The sequence below is a fragment of the Carettochelys insculpta genome, chromosome 5 (genome assembly GCF_033958435.1).
Source record: "Carettochelys insculpta isolate YL-2023 chromosome 5, ASM3395843v1, whole genome shotgun sequence".
Classification (NCBI taxonomy): domain Eukaryota; kingdom Metazoa; phylum Chordata; order Testudines; family Carettochelyidae; genus Carettochelys; species Carettochelys insculpta.
In genome coordinates this window covers 108,526,570-108,547,952 of record NC_134141.1, presented here as the reverse complement: position 1 = coordinate 108,547,952, position 21,383 = coordinate 108,526,570, and the positions used below count along the sequence as shown (strand labels likewise).

At 43.5% G+C, this 21,383-nt stretch overlaps 1 protein-coding gene across 2 annotated transcripts in view; it reads left to right on the top strand.

Annotated features, from left to right (window-relative positions):
* The window catches only part of ZNF532 (zinc finger protein 532), a 99,048-nt gene that overhangs the window by 54,050 nt on the left and 23,615 nt on the right, over nucleotides 1–21,383 (top strand). For both annotated transcript variants that reach the window (XM_074995714.1, XM_074995715.1), the window contains 2 exons: nucleotides 98–279; nucleotides 5,023–5,199. In XM_074995714.1, coding sequence (XP_074851815.1) covers nucleotides 98–279; nucleotides 5,023–5,199 — 359 coding nt within the window. The remainder of the gene's footprint in view (nucleotides 1–97; nucleotides 280–5,022; nucleotides 5,200–21,383) is intronic.

Genomic DNA, 21,383 nt, shown 5'->3' with positions numbered 1-21,383 from the left:
ACAGGGTTTTTTTTAAAATGTTTTATAATGCTTCACAGAAAAAAAGCATATAATTGAACCAAACAATTTGTTTTATCTATTTTGATTTATCATTTAGAAGACTTGCAATATCTGCCAGATGCTGCTTCCTAACCAGTGCAGTTTTGCATCACACCAGAGAATTCATCAGCATAAATCCCCATATACGTGTCCTGAATGTGGCGCAATCTGCAGATCAGTCCACTTCCAGACCCACGTCACTAAAAACTGCCTGCATTACACACGAAGAGTTGGTTTTCGGTCAGTATGATTACATGTGTAACTAAAATACGTTGTCAGTTTTTATGTGCACATATGCATTTTAATGCTTTACTTCTGCGTTTTTCAAACTTAAACCAAAATAGCTTCCCTTTATTGTGACAGTTGCCTGCAAGATGTTGCTTTATTGTTTTAAGGTTGTCATGGCTACAGTAATATTTGTACTTCATATATTGGGGAAAAAATTGTTACTACATGTCAGCCATGCATTTGGTATCTGCTTACATATGGTAATCAGCCAGAATACTGCTAATTTCATCCAGGCATGAGATGTCAGATTTAAGGCATACAGTTTCTAAGCTTATAAAATTCAGACATGTTTTACTAAGTTAGTTGCTTTTAAAAAAAGACACAAAGTTGACTTTTAGGTAGTCTAAGTAGAATAATCGTAAGCTTTTTTGTATTTAGTGTTAGACAGTACCTTTAAAATGCTGAAGGGTGTACTCCACCTGTCTATCAGATACAGAAAGCAACTCTGTTGAAAGCTTTCGCTATCTCTCATTCAGTTGGGGGAGGTTTTTTTTCTCCCCAATTGGGGAAGTCCAGTCCTTTTTAAAAACCAGTTCACCTTGAGTGTGACAGGCTATGTTTATACTAGAGGGTTTTGTCAGCAAAACGGTCGTTTTGTCAACAAAACCTATGAAGCGTCCACATTCATAAGGTGTCCTGTCGATAGTAAGTTGGCAGAACACAGCACTTTTGTCGACAGCTGTACCCCACTCCCCATGAGGAGTAACGCCTTTGTCAACAGGAATCTGTTGCCAGAAAGCTGGTCTGGACATTTTGTGGAGGGGGGCAGTCTTTCAACAGAGGGGGCTTCTGGGGCACCAGTCAGCCCTGCCTAATGTGCTCCCAGTTGACCATTCAGCCAGTAGAGCAGCCAGGTAGTCCCGCTGCTCTCTGTTGACAGAGCAGATCGCTCTTGCGCACTACTAGGCAGTTTGGTCACAATCTCTCAACAGAAGTTTTTGTTGGAAGGGATCTTCCTACAATAACTGCTGTCAACAAATCCCTGTAATCTAGACATGGCCAGAGAGTGCAACAGTCTGCTATTTCGGCTCTTTATTGAAAGTCTTCAATTCCTATGTTCCCTGAATTTTCTGCTGGGCAGCAACTTGTCAGTGGGGTAACAAGGACTAGAGAAGCATCAAAGAAACTCTAGCCTTGTACTAAGCAGCCTTGAAACTCTCTCCCTAGAATTCCAACAAAACTCAGAGCAGCCCCAAGACAACAGCTCAGAAGAGCCCCCCTTTTCCCATCACCTGCAGGTGGCTTCTGCATAGCACTTCAGGATAATCTTGCAGTCTGTTTTAATTGGCTTTCTAACGATAAGAGTGGTGTAATTTAGAATCCCACCAGTTTAACACTACCTCTTCTCCCTCAAAGAACCAGTTCAGTTATGAGGATGGGTGAGAAGTTTCTGTTAAGCTTATTCTGAGTGGAGGAAAAAGGCTTTTTAACTGTATTTAGGCAGATGTGGTAGGATCCTTCTGGTTTTGGTGACCTGGGTAAGTCAGGCCAAAGATTCAACTCTCATCTGCTCCAAAATCTCTTTAAATTATTCTCTCTCTCCTTCCCTTTCTCCTGAGTAATCAGAGTTACTGGGAAGAAAGGGGAGGTTTGTGATGTGTCTTCCATCCCCTTCCTGTACCTCAGTCATATGTGGGACTCAGATGCAACAGGGTCTTCCTCAGAGACACCTAACCTCTATGCATATGGCCGTAGTAGGAATCATTTAACGTGTTAACCATTTAAATGATTAAAAGGATACTGTTTTAATGGTTAACAATTAAACGGATACTGTTTTAATGGTTAACAATTAAAGGGAGGGAGCTGGGTCTGCTACAGCCAATCCAGGTTGTAGCTAGGTTGGGGTTGGATTTGACTGTCTGATCAGCATGGCTGGGGCTGCAGCATGGCTGGGGCTGGTGTTGGCTTTGGCTGATTGGCCAGTGTGATTGGTACTGCTCCCACTGGCTGGACACTGGGACTGGAGGAGCTGGCAGGCTGGTGTGGCTGGAGCTGGGGTTGGTAGGCCAGCTGGCCCAGGGATTAACAGTTAAGGCAACTTGATTGGTAAAACTAATGTTTACTGTTTAACCAGTTAATATTGTATATACCTAAGCTGTAGCAGCCAGAAGAGTCCCTCGCAGTCAGGGAAAATCTACTTTCCACAGTAAATCAGGACAGTGGTGCTAAATTATCCTGGATTTCTCCTTAAATCTGTATGAGAGTCTGTCTGAATCCTGGCTTCCGCAGAGTCTGCATCAAAGTTCTGTTTCTCCTCCCCATCAGATGACCCTGAAACAAAAATATGTAACAATAAAGAATCCATCTTTTTCCTCCTTATAATCATCAGAATCTCCTCAGTAACTCCAAACTTTCTCTTGAGGAAGGATGTGTTTCCTTCTGCTTTTCCGAACATCATCTGATAATTTAAGAAAACTGATGCCAGTGATTTAAACTACTTGGTTGAACTAATTAAATTGAGGAAATTTAGTTCACCTGCCTCAAGCTGGATCCTCTCAAATGGAGAGAGAAGAAGCTTTTGCAACAGTGAGTCTAGCAGGGAGCCCCAGATCTTCAGCAGAGGTACTTCTGTGCTCAGGAAAAATGCAGATTATAGTCAGAAGTAGGTGTTTATATTTGTGGATTTTTTACAAGGAAAAATTCCCACTCATGGTGAGAAAAATAATTCTCATGCATGTGATAACACAAGCACACTAGTAGAACTAATATGAAGTTAAAACAAAAAGCAGTCAAGTAGCACTTTAAAGACTAGCAAAATAGTTTATTAGATGAGCTTTCGTGGGACAGACCCACTTCTTCAGACCATAGCCAGACCAGAACAGACTCAATATTTAAGACACAGAGAACCAAAAACGGTAAGCAAGGAGGACAAATCAGAAAAAGATAATCAAGATGAGCAAATCAGAGAGTGGAGGGGTGGGGGATTATATGAAGTTAATTGTAAAAAGATGATAATACTTAAAACTTTGCATTGTAGAGAGAAGTGTGTCTGTAGTTAAGGTGAACAGTAGTTTTCATTTAGAAGTTTCATCTGAGCCTCACCAATCTCAAACAGACTTAAGCCAAATCACCTGAAATCTCACATATATATTGTTATGCTAAAGTATAAATTTTTTAAGAAGGTTTAAGGTATCTCAGAGACAATGTGTTTATGAGATATGAGCACTCACAAATTGTATTTTCAATTTTCAAAAAGTTTCCTAATTCTTTTGGCTTGCCATATCTGAAAAATGGCATATTGGTTTCTATATCATCATGCTATCTCTCTTCCATAAGATCACCGTATCTCTAGAAGGCTATAACAGACATAGAAGGAGTTCAGAGATGGGTAACGAAAATAATTAGAGACATGGGAAATCTTCCATAAGAAGAGAGATTTAAAAGGTAGGAACCATTTAGTTTAGAGAAGGTATGACCAGGTGAAGACATGGTAGATTATAAAGGGGATAGTGAAAGTGAATTGAGTGAATTTACTCTTGTAATAGAAAAACAAGGGCGCAGTTAATGAAATTGGAAGCTAATGTAAGACCATAAAAGAATGTGTTTAACTGCAGTGCATATATGACCTGTGGAACTCATTGCTACAATTGAAGTCAGCAAATCAGTGGCTGTCAAAAGATATTGGGTACTTACAAAACTAACAAGAAGATCAATAATATAGATAGAAATAAAGTTTGGAAGGGATATATATCTTCATGCTTCAAGCAAACATCCAAAAGATTGGGGATAGCAAGAAATGTGGCCCTGTAAGCAGGCTATTTCATAATTGTCCACTACAGGGTATTTTTGGAACTTCTCTGAAGCACCCACTACTGGAGGATGGGTACTGGACTTAATGGTCCACTGATTTGATCCAACATGGAAATTTCTTTGTTCTCGATTTATGTTACTCACTTTACTATAGATTGATATGTGGGAACATACTTCAAAAGTGCATATTTTAGAAAAATGTTTTCAGAATTCCAACCTGATATTAAGAAAAGATTGTAAAGCTCCTGTCTAGTCACCCTGAATTTGTTTACTTTTCCCTTTACAAATATTGATTTGACTCAATATGGAGAGAAAATTTCTCAGCTAAGAAAACATTTCACTAAAATTAAACTTGAAAAAATATAGTAAAGTTGGTGTTCTTTTGTATTTAATTCTTGGCAGCTTGTAGATTGTAGTGTTTTTTTTATACAATCCCCTAGTACTCAAAAAAGTGTATTCTCTAGGCCCCGTAGTATCTAAAAGGTTCTTTATAACCAACAGATGGAATAGATTCCATTGGCTGTTTTGTTAGTTGTTGACGTAAAGCTATTATCAAATCGTGTCCTCTGGCTTCAGAGCTTGCAAATGAATTGTTATCTTTTTTTAGGTCTATAACCCTTTTGTTATTGTTAGAACTTAATATATGATTGATACTTTCCAGTATTATTGTAGCTATATTGGTCCCAGGATAACAGACAAGTTGGTGAGGTTCTGTCTTTTATTGGAATTGTCATCTCTCTCACTAACAGAAGATTGTCCAGCAAAAGCTATTACCTCATCCATGTTGTCTCTCTGAATTATACTTTGTTAATTAATAAAATCACATGATTTGATCATATAGATGATATAACCCTCCTTCCTATACCTGCTAAAACCTAGTTTTGATTCCACTTTAGTATACATTTGTGTTTATGTTAGATTGACTCTTTTTCCTGCCTCTTACAGCTGTGTACATTGCAATGTTGTGTACTCTGATGTGGCTGCACTCAAGTCTCACATTCAAGGTTCTCACTGTGAAGTCTTCTACAAGTGTCCTATCTGTCCAATGGCATTTAAATCTGCACCCAGCACGCATTCCCATGCCTATACACAACACCCTGGAATCAAGATCGGAGAACCAAAGTAAGCAATATTAATCTTTTACTCTTAACTCTAGTGCTGTATTTTAATAACCAGTGCAATTACATTCTCTGTTTTTATAACGTTAAAAGTCACACACTGCGTAACCAGCAATTTATCATACTGTTGATAATATGTGGAGTACGTGTCACATTTTTGTGAATTCTTAGGTAGTCATTTATTTGATAAAGATAAGATTTCCATGAACATAACAAGATTTCTTTAACAATAGCGGCACAGAAAACTTGATATAGCTGAAGCTAAGAAGCTGCCAGTATTCAGTCCTAATCATTGTTTATTGTTAAGCTAATTGATTTTAAATCCGTTGCATTTTTATCATAAAACTTAGAAACCAGAAGTGACAGGTGAAACATTAACATAACCCGTTAGACTGAGTTAAGAAATCTAGTCTGTTGCCTCATGGCAGGCCACTGGAGACCAAGAGATTTTTCCCTCCCCTTTCTCCCGGCTATGCTGGGGATGAGAGTGGCTAAATCAGACTACAGCTTGACCCTGAAGAAAGGAGGTTAGACTGAGGGCTGCAGTGAGCCACTGGTGTGAGCAATTAGATTGGGAGTTGCTCCATTTTTCCCATTTAGGCAGAAATAATACTCAACCTGCTGCTTCCCAGAAGCACAGGACTAGCTGTGTGAAATTAGGAGCTTCATCATAAAACCAACATTGTTCTTACGTTACTCAGGGTATTGGGTTTCCTGGTATGAAAATATTGCAAGCACCACATTCCTGACTCAAGCATCGGACTTTACAGCCACACTAGACACTGCTGTCGATCCAACCCTGGGTGCAACAACACACCATACTCCTCCGGGACTGACGGATGCCTACGTACATTCCTGAAAGTAATTAGGAAGTAGTATAATGTCTCTCTGATTATGGTACATTAGGTCCACGCTTTCTCACGTGTTACGTTTGTCAGCTAGTATTCAAAGGTACCAGAGAGCTAAATTGCAGTAATTTTTGCAATACATGTTGTCCCTCAGTAGTTCTCTCTCAAGTTCCTGTATATAGCTCTGCATTACAAACTGAACAGAAAGAGTCTTTGCTTTCCATACCTTCTAGAATATTCTCTAGCATCACTTCTTCTTTGAGTGCTTGCTCATATCCATTCAAGTTAGGTGCATGCAAGCTGCGTATACGACTGGTGTCCAAAAGTTTTACCCTAGCTGCTACCCATTGGGTTGACTGTGGAGCCCCCTGCAGTGGCACCAGTGTGGAACCCTATATGCGATGGTAAATGAAAAAGAAAGGCAGACCCCAGCACCTAAATTGAGAGACACTAAGCACCTTGATTTGTTGGATGCAAAATCTGTTCCATGTGGGGATTGGTGCACAGGATAACTAATGAGCAGGCTATCCTGAGCAGGCACAATTACAATTTCAGTTTCTCGCTCCTTAATCTGCCCCAGGAATCATGCAATGAATTTGTGGTCCTGGTTCAAGACAGTCATTCAAACCTTTCTCCAGGCATCAATGGACAGGTCAGATTCCACTGCAAGTCTCCTTTCATCAGGGATTGTCATGCAACACAGCGCCTGCCTGCAGTCCTTGGGGCTTCCTCCAGAGGTCCAGCAAACAATACAGGATTTTCCCTTTGATGGCGATGGACTCTGCTGAACAAACAAACTCCCGCCTGCGTAGCCTGAAGGACTTGAGAAACACTATGAAGTCCTTAGGTGGCCCTGCGGTGAAAGGCCTTTCCACTGCAGTCTTCCTAGTGGTCTGTCAGCTGATAGGAATAAGGGGATTTCAACATTTGCAGGGTCCTTTCAAAAAGGACTGCCGTGTAGACGAGCCGCGTGCGAGTGAAATGCGGCACTTACGAAGTGCTGCGGCCAGCAGCATGCTAATGAGGTGCTGAATATTCATTTCAGTGCCTCATTAGTATTCTCCAATTTGGCCATTAGCATGGTCATTTTGAAGTTTTGGCCAAGTGTAGACGTAGCCAAGATGTTTGACCCAGCTTAAGGATCCCTAAGCAGTTGGTAAACCGGAGCAGAGGCAGGAGCCAGAGGTACCCTTCAGAGCCAGGATAAACTAAGAGCAGAAATTACAAGTGAATATTTCACACTGAAATTTTTCAAAAGATCTCTTGAATTAATTTTGACCTTTACATGGGAGTGGCAAGCTGTGACAGGTCACGTTCCCAGGTTAATTCTTTTGAGCTGACCCCCCTATTTTGTAGATATAAAATGATGTGCTTTTTCCGAGTATGAACTGGTGTGGTGTTAGAGCCATATCCAGGAGGTGCAACATGCTTTTTTGTGGAATACACTTGTAGAGCCCTGTGCAAATACAAAGTTTGCATTTGCATCTGACGTCTGATCCAAAACCATGGTCCCTGGATATAAAGTAGTTATCCACAAATTTGCAGAGCCCTAGATATATATCCAGTGTGGATTGGCTCCTATCCATGATCCATAAGCGTGAGCCACAGCTCTCTGCAGATTTGCAATGCTCTATACATTTGTATCGTAACAGACTGTTTACAGATGGATTCTCCTCTTCGAGTGCTAAGGTTTTGGGCTGTTTTCTCTTTTGCTAAATGAACCCTTCACCAATGTGGAGATGATATGTTATCACTGCTGTCTCTTGAGGAGCTCACACTGACTGTTGCTTATTAAAATCTGTTTAAAGCCAGTCAGAAATGAAGGTTTCCTCAGGATTTACCAGGTTTACTTGTACAGCTCAACTGCAGTCTAACAAGAAAGTGATTTTTGTGCTGTGTAAATTGGTTGGTGTCTGAGATAACCTTAGACCATTTTTATATTTCTCAAGTATCTTAATTGAGTGACACTAAGTAATCTTGATAACCCTCAAAGTCTTGTGTGCCTTCATATTGCATGTTCACAGTTGAAGGAGCTACTACTGATGGTTATTATCTGTACCATAGCACAACTCTTGTTCTGTTATCCTGAAAGTGTGTCTAGGAGGCATACATCTTAGAAGCTGACCAAATTCATTACTTGCAAGAAGGTTACTTTTACTGTAATAGCTAAATATGATTATATACACTGAAAAAAATTTAATCCTGTGGAACGTAAATGTTAAAACAAAAATCAAAATTTGAAGATAAACAAGATTAAATGACAAAATAGTATTTTAAATATGGAGTCTGAAAGTTTGTACTCTACTTCTCAAAGGATTTAGGCCAAAATTTTCAAACACCTGTCACTAAATTTAGGCACGTATGGGTAAAATTTTCAAATATATCCAAGTGACTCAGGAATCCAAGTCCTATTTTCAAAAGCAGTTAAAACACTTATGGACTAAACTGTCATTGACTTTCCGTTAGATTTAGGCATGTAAACTCCAGATTTTTAAAGCAAGTTTTGAAAGTCCCACTAGGTGCCTGTCTCCATCTTTAAGAACCTAAATATCTTTTGGCCATAAGAACACGAGACAGTTTAAAAATGGGATTTCAGTTTCCAAGTCACTTAAGCACTTTTGAGAATGTTACCTGAAAATCCATATTTAGGCACTAATAAAAGTGGCAGTCCCTTCACCTGCCTTGAAATTTTGGGGAGACCTTTCTCTTTTGGTAGACAAGATGTAGGCAAGGGTCAGCAACTCCCAGCACAAGTGCCAAGAGTGGCATGCAAACCGATTTTCGTTGGCATGTGAGGCAGGAGCTCAGCCCCACCTCTCCTCCCCCATGTAGCCAGGTACTTGCTCAAAGCCATGTCACCTGTGGATTAACAAAAGACCAGCTAATGCTACCAAGCACTGCCTGAACGGTAAAGCCCTGCATCTTAATTTATTAATGAAGCTGTTTTAAGTAGGACTATTAGTGAGTTTTAAAAGTATCACCAGCACTCAGACCGTACATAGAGGTCAAAAGATCAAATTTTGTCACTCCACCTCAGAAAGGAAGCAGACCCCCTGATCCAGGTCGTCTTCTTTATTCTGGAGCAGATCAAGGCCTCAGTCCTGTAATGGAATCTGCATTGATGCATCAATATGAGTGATTCAGGGCAGATATTTCTTAATATTGGACCCTAATTCTCTGGAAAACTGGCTGGCCATTCTGATCGCTGTGGTTGCTGCTTCAGGGCTTGATCCTGCACCATTCCAGTCAATGGGAGGGTTTTTTCCCCCATTGATTTGAAGGGAAGCAATATCAAGCCCTCAGCGAGTAAAGTTTCCTTGAGGTCTGTGTTCCTTGTAAGCTGAGTGCTTGGGCGGCCACCCAGGAGAGATTCAGGTGTTGCTCCACTGATTAGCATAATGCCTACAGCCACCCACAGGTGACAGCATGTATTTCTTTGGGAGGTGCACATCACCCTACTCTTCAGTGCACTTAAAAAAAATGTATTCTGTCTGCAGATGGGGAAAAAATAAAGGGAACCCTGCTTGAGATCTGTGTCTTAGTAGCCATTTAATCATTTTATTTGTTGATCTTTGCCTGCACACTCCAAGCCTATGTTATGACAATATCCATCCAAACTTGGTAGAACTTGGAGTAAGTTTATGTTCTTCTTCGAGTGGTCCCCGTGGGTGCTCCACAGTAGGTGTTGGGCTCGCCCCAGCGCCGCAGATCAGAAAATTTCCAGCAGTCTCCGTTGGGTCGCGCATGCGCCGATGCGTGCCGGTCCTTCGTGCGCTTTTGGTCACGTGCGCGATCCTGTCCCTGCCAGTTCCTTCTCAACTGCCAACAGCTGCAGACAGAATCCGCTCCAGCTCCAACGCCTGAGACAGATAAAACTGTGTTTATTACTGTTAATAGTTATTAGTTGATAGTTTGTTTAACACTGTTGAAGCTGTTCTGTGTTATATGCATATATAGTTAAAAAAACAAAAAGAGGGAGAGAGAAAGAGAGAAGAAAAGGGGGAGAAGAGAGGACAGAGGCGGCTGCCTTAGGCGGTCCGCTATCCTAAAGGCCGGGAATGTTATCTGTTCCAGAACTGATTAGCCGCTAAGTGCCCTATTAACTTTCAAAAACTTAAACGCCTGGGCAGAGATGTCTTCACCGGGGTTTAACAAATATGAGTCATGCCACGAGGCCATGCCTGCCTCAGATGGGCATAACAAGTACATTCATTGCCTCGGGGAGACCCACGTTCCACAAAAGTGTCCTCACTGCTCTAAGCTTACAGCCAGAGCCAGAAAGGACAGGGAAATGAGGCTCAAGATTATTTTATTTGATAAGGCCCTCCAACCTGAGCCATCGGAGAAGCCCTATAAAGAAGGGCCCTCAGGGTCGCACAAGAGGAAGGCAGCTTCCCTAACCTCCTCTGTGCAAAAGAAAAAGAAGCTCTCCCCAGCTCGATCCTTGCTGGTAACATCGGTGAGCAGGACAAGCAGAGCACAGGGCCCTGACCCGCTGGCTGCTCATAGTGGGAAGACCGTAGCGCACATACCTGTGGCGGGGCCTCCGACCATTAAGCAGTCGGCACCGAGGGCTCTGCAGGTGCCGGAATCAGCGGCACCAACTCACACGGCACCAAGCCTTGTGGCACCGAGGGCACCGGAGCAAGGGTACCCCGGCACGGGACCCAACGGTGCTGGAGGAAGCTACCCGCGCGGCACCATGCATAGTGGCACTGGGCACAGCACCGACAATGGTGCCGAAGTCCCCGGCACCAGAGGGGGAGGCACCTGCTCCTCAGGGACGGAGCAAAGCAAAAGCCAAAACCCGGCACTGTAGCCCATCTCTGGACTTTATCCCGTTGCCGTTATCGCCTAGCCTCCCCCCTCCCCCCGAGATAGACACAGCACACTGGGCAGCAACTCCAACAGCCTGCTTCAGACCTCCATCGCCTTTTCTTCAACCACCATACCCCTGGCTTAAGCAACCTTCACCAATCTCCAGTATGGATCCCTATGAATACTATCACAGAGCATCTCCGCCATTGTCAACGTCATCACGGAGGTCACGCTCTTCTAGGCACCATATGTACATGCTCCAATTGTGGTCCAGATCTCCATCACCGGTCCCTTGCCCCTGTTGTCATGGCCATCCTTACCATACTGAACAGCGGCACAGGGGGTCCAGATCCAGGGGTAGATCCCCACCCACACCTTGCCAACACCCCTTCATATAGCCTCACTCTGTGAGAAGAACACAGCCTTCCCAGGCGGAAATTGGTCCAGAGTCCCTGGACCTTCCTTCAGAACCCTTAAAAGAGCAAGCATATGAACAAGCTCAGGAATCAGAGGAATTAGAGGAGGTATATCATAGTGACGCCTCTTCGTCCTCCCCAGATGTGGCGGTTGTCCCCGGAGATATGTTCCACCCCCCCGGACGACCTTAAGCAATTCCAAGAGCTGTTCAAGAGGGTAGCACACACACAGGACATTCAAATAGCAGAGGTGCAGGAGAAACATCATAAACTCCTGAAAAATTTGAGACCTCTGGATTCATCCAAGATCACCATCCCACTAGATGAGGCGATTATGGAATCAGCCACCAACACATGGCAGACTCCGGCCTCCATCCCACCTACAAATAAGAGGGCGGATAAGAAATACTTTGTTCCAGCCAAGGGTATGGAATTCCTGTTTAACCACCCCCAGCCAAATTCCTTGGTGGTCGAATCATCACAGCATAGATCCAAGACACCCCAATATAAATCAGGAGGGTCAGATAAAGATGTGAGAAAATTAGACCTGTTCGGGAGGGAGGTCTACTCCTCCTCTACCTTATTACTGAGAATGGCAAACTATGCGGCACACCTGTCAAACCACAACTTTGACAGTTACTCCAGACTTACCTCCCTCATGGATTTCCTTCCAGAGGACAAGAAACCGGTGCTGAAGGCGATCGTCCAGGAGGGCTATGCAGCCTCACGAACAGGAGTTCAGATTGCCCTGGATATGGCAGACACGGCAGCACGCTCCACAGCCACAGCAGTGGTAATGTGTAGGGAATCGTGGCTCCAGACGTCCGGTATTCCCAGAGATCTGCAAACAAAAATCGTAGATCTTCCATTTGATAAACAAAAGTTATTTGCAGATTCAACCGACTCGGTCCTACACTCCAGCAAGGACTCGAGAGCCACACTTAGGACCGTGGGCATATATACCCCCCCGTACAGGAGGAAGAAGTTTTACCCCCAACAAAGGGGCTACGCTTATCAGCCACAACGGGGCTATGACCAAGGGCGCCACCTACAGCAGCAATAGTATAGGGCCCCCAGACGACGTCCCCAGCAGGGTCGCGCACCCTCAGGGCAAGCCCTGAGACAGCAAGTTTGACGGGTATGTCGAGGACTGCAATATCAAGACCATCTCTCAATGCCAATCTCAGCACATGTTCCACCATTGGCTCAAACCATTCTATTCTCAATGGCAAAACATCACGACAGACAAATGGGTACTGGAAATTATAGCCACGGGATACACGATCCCCTTCCAATCACTACCGCCACCGAAACCTCCCACCCAGTCCTTCCTCAAGGACCCCTCTCATGAGACAAGGTTAAAACAGGAGGTAGACCATCTCATGTTTATAGGGGCGGTGGAGAGAGTACCGGAACAATTCCAAGGGAAAGGTTTCTACTCACAATACTTCCTAACAGAGAAGAAGACAGGAGGCTGGAGGCCAATCCTGGACTTACAGGCCCTCAACTGACATTTGCGCAAACAGTGTTTCAGGATGACTACAGTTGCCTCCATAATCATGGCACTGGACGATGGAGACTGGTTTGCAGCCCTCGACTTACAGGATGCGTACTTTCATATAACAATGCACCCAGCACACAGACATTTTCTCTGCTTCAAAGTAGGCAGGGAGCATTTTCAATACAGAGTTGTTCCGTTCAGTCTCTCTTCGGCGCCCAGAGTTTTTACCAAAACGCTGGCGGTAGTATCAGCTCACCTACACAGGCATGGTGTGTTCATTTTTCCATACCTGGACAACTGCCTACTGAAAGGGGTCTCAAAGGCAGAGGTCCTACGCATGATACACGTCACTACAAACACATTCACCTCATTGGGCCTAGTTATCAACCTCTCGAAATCAAAGACCGAGCCCACGCAAAATACAGAGTTCATGGGGCACGCATAGACTCTATTACATCAAGAGTATACCTGCCCGATGCCCGTTTCTGCACCATCAAATCCCTGGTACAAGTAATGACGTACAGCCCCACAGTGCCAATCCTAACATGCCTACAACTGTTGGGGCACATGGCGACCACCACGTTTGTGGTACAAAATGCCAGGCTACATATACGAAGTCTTCAGCATTGGTTGGCGAGCGTTTACAGACCAGTAGTCCATACCATCCACAGGGCAGTATCGCCCACAACGGAGGTGCGAAGATCGCTGCCATGGTGGGCAGATCCCAAGAACTTACCAGTAGGGGTGCCCTTCCACCAACCACAAATTGCGATTTTTCTTACGACAGACGCATCCCGCATAGGATGGGGAGCGCACATTGGCAACAAAGTAACTCAGGGGCTATGGTCCCCCATGGAAAAGACATTGCACATAAACATACTAGAACTCAGAGCAGTGTTCAATGCGTGCAGATGCTTTCGAAAATACCTGCACGGCAAAGTAGTTGGGATCAATACCGACAACACCTCCACAATGTTTTATATCAATCGACAAGGAGGGGCCAGATCCCGTGCGCTATGCGCGGAGGCAGTCCGGTTGTGGAACTGGTGCATTGTCAACACTATAACGCTAAAAGCCTCATACTTACCCAGTGTCCACAATGTGAAGGTGAACCAACTAAGCAGATGCTTTGCGCTCACGCACGAGTGGCAGATCCGTTCCAATCTGCTCCGACAAGTATTTCACAAATGGGGGTTTCCCCAAATTGATTTGTCTGCCACCCACAACAACAAGCAATGCCCTCAGTACTGCTCCAGAGCAGGCATAGGACGGGGATCCTTGGGGGACGCCTTCATGGTTCCATGGAAGGGCCCTCTACTCTATGCGTTCCCTCCCACAACACTCATCAACAAGGTTCTAGAGAAAGCCAGAAGGGAGAGAGCATGCATAATACTTATAGTCCCAACCTGGGACCGACAGCAATGGTTTCCTCTGCTTCTGCGCATGTCATGCCGCCCACCACTCCCCCTGCCGGTAGAGCCAGACCTTCTCACGCAGGCTCAGGGGTCCATAGTGCACCCACATCCTGAAGGACTCCACCTGCAGGCGTGGCTAATCCATGGCTCAGCGCCTTAGAGAGCACATGTTCGGAGGGAGTGAAACAAGTCTTGGAGTCCAGTCGAAGGACTTCCACCAGAAGGACTTACGCACAGAAGTGGAAACGATTTGTCTCCTGGTGCTCTTCCAAGCAGTTAGCTCCTCTGGATGTCCCTACAACTGTAATTCTAGAATACCTGCTGGAGCTGAAACGAGATGAACTCTCCCTATCCTCACTAAAGGTCCATCTCGCAGCTATATCAGCGTTTCAACACAAAGAGGAAGGGCCAACCATATTCGCCCATCTTATTGTCACACGGTTCCTAAAGGGGCTGGCAAACCTGTACACCCCTCAGAAACTGCTATCACTGTCATGGAGTTTGGACTTGGTCCTCCACACGCTGTCGGGACCATCCTTTGAACCATTGGCCACGGTACCCCTCCGGTTAGTTACCATGAAAACATCCTTCCTTCTCGCAATTACGTCAGCCCGCAGGGTGAGCGAAATTGCAGCAATAATGGCAACGCCACCCTGCACAGTATTCTCGAAGCAGTGATCTTACGATTACACCCAGCCTTCGTTCCAAAGGTTTCCTCAGAGTTCCACATTAACAAACCAATAGTATTACCCTCGTTTTATCCTAAGCCTCACAACTCCAGCAAGGAGGCACGGCTGCACCTACTAGATGTGAGGAGGGCGTTGGCCTTTTACAGAGACAGAACTAAACCCTTCCGGAAAACAGACAGACTCCTGGTGTCTCTCACACCCAGGTCGAAAGGGGAAGGCCTATCCTCACAAAGAATTTCAAATCACATTGTATCCTGCATAAGACTGTGTTATGAGCTGAGTAAGACCCCTCTGCTAGTTCTGCCCAGGGCTCACTCCACCAGAGCGATGGCGGCATCGACAGCCTTCTTCAAAGGAATCGCGTTAAAAGACATCTGCAGAGCAGCGACTTGGTCATCTTATGACACCTTCGCCAAGCATTGTGCCATGCACCGGGTGTTCAATGAGGATACACGCCTATCGACAGCAGTCCTTTCAAGGGCAAGCCGCACATAAATCGGGAACCACCTCCTTATTTGGGGTCACTGATGGGTGGTCACCTACTGTGGAGCACCCACGGGGACCACTCGAAGAAGAAAGAGAAGTTACTCAGTTGTGTAGTAACGGTGGTTCTTCGAGACGTGTCCCCGTGGGTGCTCCACTACCCACCCGTTCCTCCCCACTTCGGAGCTCTGTTTGGTGTTTTTCAGGAGCATCTGGGGTGGTTGGTCAAGGAACTGGCAGGGACCGGATTGTGCACGTGACCGAAAGCACGCAAAGGACCGGCGCGCATCAGCGCATGCGCAACCCGACGGAGACTGCTGGAAATTTTCCTATCTGCGGCACCGGGGCGAGCCCGACACCTACTGTGGAGCACCCACGGGGACACATCTCGAAGAACCATCGTTACTACACAAATGAGTAACTTCTCTTGAATTGTTGTGTGGTCTGGTAAATTAGGTCACTTGTTTTGTTCCTAATGTGCGGATTTTGCATCTTCAGATATATGGTCCTCAGATTATTCATAAAGATTAAAGAGTTTGCTTTAAATTTAATTGTGTTTGATTTTTGGAGCTCTTGAGCTTCTGCAAGAATTGTGTGTGGTGAGCATCTCAGAAAATAAGGTGGACTGGGTCAGGAAGGATTTATGGGTCTGTCCTGGAGACAAGGAGTAGATCCACCCTGGAACACTGAGCAGGAATTAAGGAAGAACCATCTCTGGCTGAAGGGGAAAACAAGTTTCAGGACTGCGCTAAACTGACACAGGGTTTTGGCATGTCAGAAGGAAAATTTGACAGACAAGGGCCTGTCCAACCTAAACTAAGAATACTGGGGGCAGCCCAGCATGAACAGAAGGCTTAAAGTTGGCTTATAGTTGTCTTAGTGTTCCTGTGTTTGTTACAAAAGTGCAGTCCTAGGACAGAGGTGAGCTTTGATCCTACTCAGGGACACACACTATGTTTTAGAGTAACTGAGGCCAAGGATGTCAACAGACTTGCCAGGCCGCTGGGCAAGGTGGTCAGGTGGCCTGGTTCTGTGGTCCGGGAAGGGGCCTGAGCTGGGCTGCAGTACCCTTCACTGTCCCACCTTCCCCTTGACAGCCCTCAGGTCTTCCCAGAGCACAACATACAGCACTCTGGTGGCAATTTAAAGGTTCCAGAGTTCCAGCTGCCTCCTGCAGTAGCAGTGGCGGCCAGGTGCTCCAGGTCCTTTTGAATCGCCAGGCCTCAGGCACCCCCATTCCTCTGTCAGCAGGTGTCATGGGGTAGTCACCTTCTCATACACTCTTTTGTTTACATGAACTAATGGAGATGGACCATTAAGTCAGCCACTCTATGCCCTTGGCATTTGAATTGCATGATTTATAATTGTATTGCTAATGGCTGTTTATAAGAGCAGATGCAGCCAATATGATACGATTTCCCTTCTCATATTTCATTTTAACCTGTTTTATTAAAAAAACAAATTAGGTAGAATGGCTCTCAGTAGGTACAAATGAGATTATTTTAATATGGGAAGAAGGAAGGTTTTTTCTATTTTAATTCTCGATCCCTGTCCCGCTATCTCATCAGGGGATAACTTAATTTACTTTATGGGCTAAAGAAGCTCCTGTGTGAATTTTTTTTTCCTTAGTAGCTAATATGAGCTCTTAGGAATAGCGGTAAGTTTTATTTTATTTTATTTGCTAATCTTCTGAGGCTAGGAGAAATTAATATTTATGAAGGCAATTTATTAATCAAATTAGATGGTTAGTACACAGTATAGTACATTGTTTCACAAGTGTCATTTATATTATATAGAAAAATAAATTATTGGAACTTACCAACTTGTACCACTTAGAGACACCTTTAAAATTCTTAATTGTCTTTTGTTGACATATCCAAATAATTCCTTATAGATTCCATGTTCATTTGTTCTAAGGAAGATCTTAGAATTTCTGTTGGCCAGGTTTTCACAAACTCCACCATGAAGCTTCCACCATGAAGGGGGTTCCATGCCAGTCCCAAGCCTGCATAAAGGAGGATGCTTGGTCAGATGAGTGATGATGTGTCGATTGTGAAACAGCAATATGAATGAAATCTTATGCCAGTACGACTAAGTGATAAAAGATGCCAGCGCAGATAAACAAGGTCCACGGCACCAATTGCGAGATCGGGTTCGATCAATAAGTTGGTTACTGAAAGAAAATTACAACTAACATGTATATTGTCAACTAAAATGTGGAATTTCTGAACAATGTGGGTGATTGGAAAGTTAGAGCAGCTTCTAAAGGAGATGGAGAGATACCAATGTGATATACTTGGACTTGCGGAGATGCGTTGGATGGCATCGGGAGGGATGTGCGGTTGCGAAGTCATTTGGTCAGGGAACGAAATAAAGCGTGAGGCAGGAGTTGGATTCCTTCTTAGCAAAAGAGCTAAAGAAGCATTGTTAGGATACAGACCAGTGAGTGCAAGAATGATGGTAGTGAGATGCAGAGCAAAACCATTCAACATCTCGGTCGTTCAGGTGCATGCACCCATGTCAGGCAATACGGAGGAAGAGATGGAGCTATTCTATGAAGAGTTGACACAGATGCTGGAGGAGATGCCAGAGAGAGAGAAACTGATCATTGGCAATTGTAACGCGAAGGTCAGAACAGATAATGAAGGTTGGGAGAGAGTCATGGGAAGGTTTGGATACGGAGGAAGAACCAAATGATGAGAAACTACTAGAGTTTGCTGTGGAACGGGAGATGGTGATCTACAACACGAGATTCCAACAAAAGTATTTTAGGAAGTGGGCATAGTGATAGAATGATGGAAAGTACAAGAACATGATAGATATGATCTTGATAAGAAGATAGGTAACATCAATACAGCAGCACAGTCCTTTGCAAGGAGCTGTTGTAATCTTGGACCACAGTCTAATGATCACAAACACCAAGGTGAAACTCAAGAGAAAGTGTAAGACACAGCTTAAGAAAAGAAGTGACGTGGTAAGGCTAGGCGAGGAAGAAATAAGGAATGTTTAAAGAGCAGCACTCAAAGAGAAGATTAGGAATGTGGGCACAGAGAAAGACCTAGATAAGAAGTCAAAGGGATAGCCGTGGAAATAGAAGAGGCAATTGAGCAGAGTGTTCTGGAAGAAGAGAAGATCAATAAGAAGTGGATTACTCAGGAGACACTGAAGTTGGTCCAAGATAAGAGAGTGTTGAAGCTCAGAAGGCATGTTTCCGAGTGGGCGGAACGGCAATAGAGTGAAATGCAATGAGGTAAGGAAGGTGGCCAGAAAGCATAAGGCAAAATGGTTAGAGGAGCAGTGTGACGATATAGAGAGGTATTACCATGAGTGTAAGTCCAGGAAGGTGTATAAAATGATTAGGCATATTAATAGCAAGTGGCAGCCAAAGCAGATGGTGATCAAAGATGAGAACAATGAGGTGCTCATGAACAAGAAGAAGGTTGTGCAGCAAGGTATGAGATATTGCACCAATCTGTACAAAGCACAGTTTGACCCAAGTGTCTCAGTGGGACTGATGGAAAAGCTGAAAGAGATACCCCTGCCAAGCATCGAGAGCAAGACCAGTATTTCTAAGGAAGAAGTAGAAAAAGCAGTGAAATTACTAAAGAAGAACAAGAGCCCTGGAAATAAGATCATGGGAGAGAGGATCAAATACTGCAAAGAAAGTATGATTCAGGAAATACACAGACTATGTAAAATTGCATGGAAACAAGGAAAGGCACCTAAGGCATGGACAAGATCTGTGCTAGTGACAATATGCAAGAAAGGAAGTGCATTGGAGTGCAAGAACTACAGAAAAATTGCCATAACAAGTCAGGTAGGCAAGGTGCTGATGATGATGCTGATGGAGAGACTGAGAATGCAGATAGAAGAACATTTAGTCGATGAGCAAGCAGGATTCAGGAAAGACAAAAGTACCATAAAGCAGGTATTGGCACTAAGATTGATAGCAGACAACGCTCGATGAAAGAACAAGAACATCTTCAATTGCTTCATCAATTTTCAGAAGGCATTTGACAGTGTAGATCAGAAAGTGATTTGGGCAGTTTTGGAGTTGTATGGAATGGATAGCAGACTGATACGGTTGTTGAAGGATATCAACAACAGTGCGGAGGCAGCGGTGAGAACATGTGCGGAGTTGGGAAGTTGGTTTAGAACGAGTAGAGGTACAAGACAAGGGCATCTTCATCATGCACATAAAGAGAGTGATGAACAAGATCAAGGAAGAGATAGAAGGGATATCTATGAATGGGATGAGAAGCAGTAACTTGAGGTTCTTGGATGATATAGTTATCATTGAAGAAGATGAAGAGAAGCCAGTGAGAATGATGCAGGCGATAAACAAGGAAGGGAAGCAGTATGGACTGATTATGAATGTAGATAAAAACGATATATGGAGATAAGGAAATAGCAAGGAAGATCAGAGTAGATGGGATAGTATTAGTGAACATAGAGAAGTTCACATATCTGGGGAGTAACATAACATATGATCTGGACTGTAAGAAGGAAATAGTGACTAGAATAGTGAAAGCAAGAGAGAGTTTGAAGGCAATAGATAAGATCTGGAGATCAAAGTGATTAGCTTAGGAACAAAATTGAGTGTCTTGAAAATGTGTATATTCGGCAGCGTGTTGTATGGATGTGTGACATGGATGATAATGAAAGTTTCGAAGAGAGAGATATTGGCATTCAAGAGGAGTTATAGAAAGATTGCGAGAATAGGATGGATTTAGAAGGTCACCAGTGAGAAATTATATAGGAAGATACAACTGAAAGAGAACCTACTGTAGAAGATTATACAATGGAAGTTACAGCTATTTGGACATATCTGCAGAATGAATGAAAAATCAAGACCCTGGTATTTGGAGTAATGGATGGTTTAAATAGGAGAGGCCAACCCCACAGAGAATGAGTAGATGATACAGTAATTGGCGCGGAGCTAGTCTACAAAAACCAAGGCACTCTGCACCAGACAGGGAAAGATGGATGAAAATAGTGAGGGAGGCATCAGACACCAAAGGGCACTGAGACCGTGGTTGTTGTTGACGAGGTTTTCACAGACTGAAATAAGTTCATTTCCCACATACGTTTGTTGGTGCATTAGATTTGTGAGGAGATATTTAGCACATGAATGCATATAGATCTCAATTCACTGACCTCAACTAGATTACTCATGAGCTTAGTAAGGCATGTGTTTCAGTACTCATTTGAATTGGGGCTTTAGTAACTTAGGTCGTGATCAAGTGTAGCCCTTCAAGACATGCTTTTAATACTTTCTTTGGTCAGGGCCTTCACTAGAAACATTTGGTACTGACTCACATAATTTATTTGATTTACAAATGTAGTTGAATGTACCTACCTTTGAAAATGTGTCTGAAAGAAGTATTTTGTTATGAATTTGATCCACGTCTACCACTAAATAGCTCAGAAATTTGTACTCCTATCAAGATTGTACTTCTGCAAAAGTAACTTTAACTTAAATGTTTACTTAAAATATGAACACTAACAATATATTTTAAAAGATATGTAATCTTTATCAGTGATGTATAGTTATCTGACAATTTCTACAGATTCTCAGTGGCAGATTTATTTTCTCCCATCAATAATAGCTGTTTTTTTAAAGAGTGCTTTATTGCTACATCACATCTGAAGTGATTACTCAAGGATTAATTTACTTTAAATATGATGAGAACATCAGAAGGCAAAGCAAATTAAAAAGAACTAACAATATTCTACCATTTATCTGAAGTTATATACAGTTCAGTTGTCACAAGTTTATAGATTGGGCACCTGAAACAGATTCCACTCAAATCACTGGCTGTGCAGCTGTACCCTCAATAATCTTAGGTTTTTTTCTTTATTTATAAATAAAATAGAGTAAAATATTAACTTTGAATTTTTGCCAACTCTGCCATTTGCTCACTTAAAATTTATGGCCTCAGAATGATGTTATCTTATTCCTGTCTTAAGTTTCTAAGTGTAGACTGGTAGTTAGTGATAGGTGAGAGGATTTTAGTG